The sequence below is a fragment of the Crocuta crocuta genome, unplaced genomic scaffold (assembly GCF_008692635.1).
Source record: "Crocuta crocuta isolate KB4526 unplaced genomic scaffold, BGI_CrCroc_1.0 scaffold27, whole genome shotgun sequence".
In the NCBI taxonomy this organism is placed as follows: Eukaryota; Metazoa; Chordata; class Mammalia; order Carnivora; family Hyaenidae; genus Crocuta; species Crocuta crocuta.
In genome coordinates, this window is record NW_027532250.1 from 6,979,103 (window position 1) to 6,979,919 (window position 817).

The following is an 817-nucleotide window of genomic DNA, read 5'->3' on the forward strand; positions in this document are numbered from 1 at the left end:
GGGGGGGGGGGGGGAGGACATTATTACAGTTCAATATGATGCTCGGGTCGAGTAATACTGTTGCTGAGTCATCCAGAAATACCTACTATACTCTGCTTCAGCTGGTAGGAAAATGATTCATCATTAAAACAGTCAAAGCTAAAAACACTGCTTTGAACTTAGCTGAATTTTCCAGAAACTGAAACCTTATTCCTTCTACAATCGTGGAAAAAATGAACCATTACTCTAAGTCTCTAGTGCCTTTATTATAGGAAACAATCAAGTCATAAACCTCTACTGCTACTGATTTACTGCTAAACCCTGGGGGCGAGGGGTCCTGACTGAGCAGCCCCGCAGCCAAGGAGAAGCCGACGCAATGGAAGCAGGGAGACTGGCGATGTGAATACTTACAGGGACTGACATCTCTGTACCTGTTTCGGTTTTTGTTCTTAGGAAGCTTGGCCACCCTACATGGGAAGTCACTGGCTTCGTGTCGGATATCCTACAAAAAAAAGAAAAAGAAAGAAAAAGATAAAGAGTTCTCTTTTGAAACCTCTGTCCCCAGGACTCCATCCAGACATTTAATCGAGCACGGGCTATGTGCCAGGCACTGAGGAAGGCCCAGCACAGAAACACACATCAAAGAGAGCCGGGCAGTGTGGGAAATGCAAGGTGATAACTCAGAGGCATGTACAAGGTCATGAAAGGAAAACAGGAGAGGAACAGCCACATGGCCACAGTGGGAGGAAGCGTGGGGCAGGGAGCTGAAGGACGCAGAAGACAGCAGGGAGGTGCCGGGGCTGGCGGGGGCTGGGGGGGGGGGGGGACCCGGGGACCA

General features: G+C 49.3%; 1 protein-coding gene across 2 annotated transcripts in view; it reads right to left on the reverse strand.

Annotated features, from left to right (window-relative positions):
* The window catches only part of PTPN1 (protein tyrosine phosphatase non-receptor type 1), a 66,057-nt gene that overhangs the window by 21,438 nt on the left and 43,802 nt on the right, over positions 1-817 (reverse strand). Inside the window, exon 2 of one of the 2 annotated variants that reach the window (XM_077778278.1) lies at positions 411-481. Coding sequence is in view for 1 of the 2 variants with exons in the window: in XM_077778277.1 (XP_077634403.1) it covers positions 391-481 (91 nt within the window). In the remaining variant the exon portion in view is untranslated. Of the gene's footprint in view, positions 1-390; positions 482-817 lie in introns of both variants that reach the window. The other variant, XM_077778277.1, reaches the window with a different exon arrangement.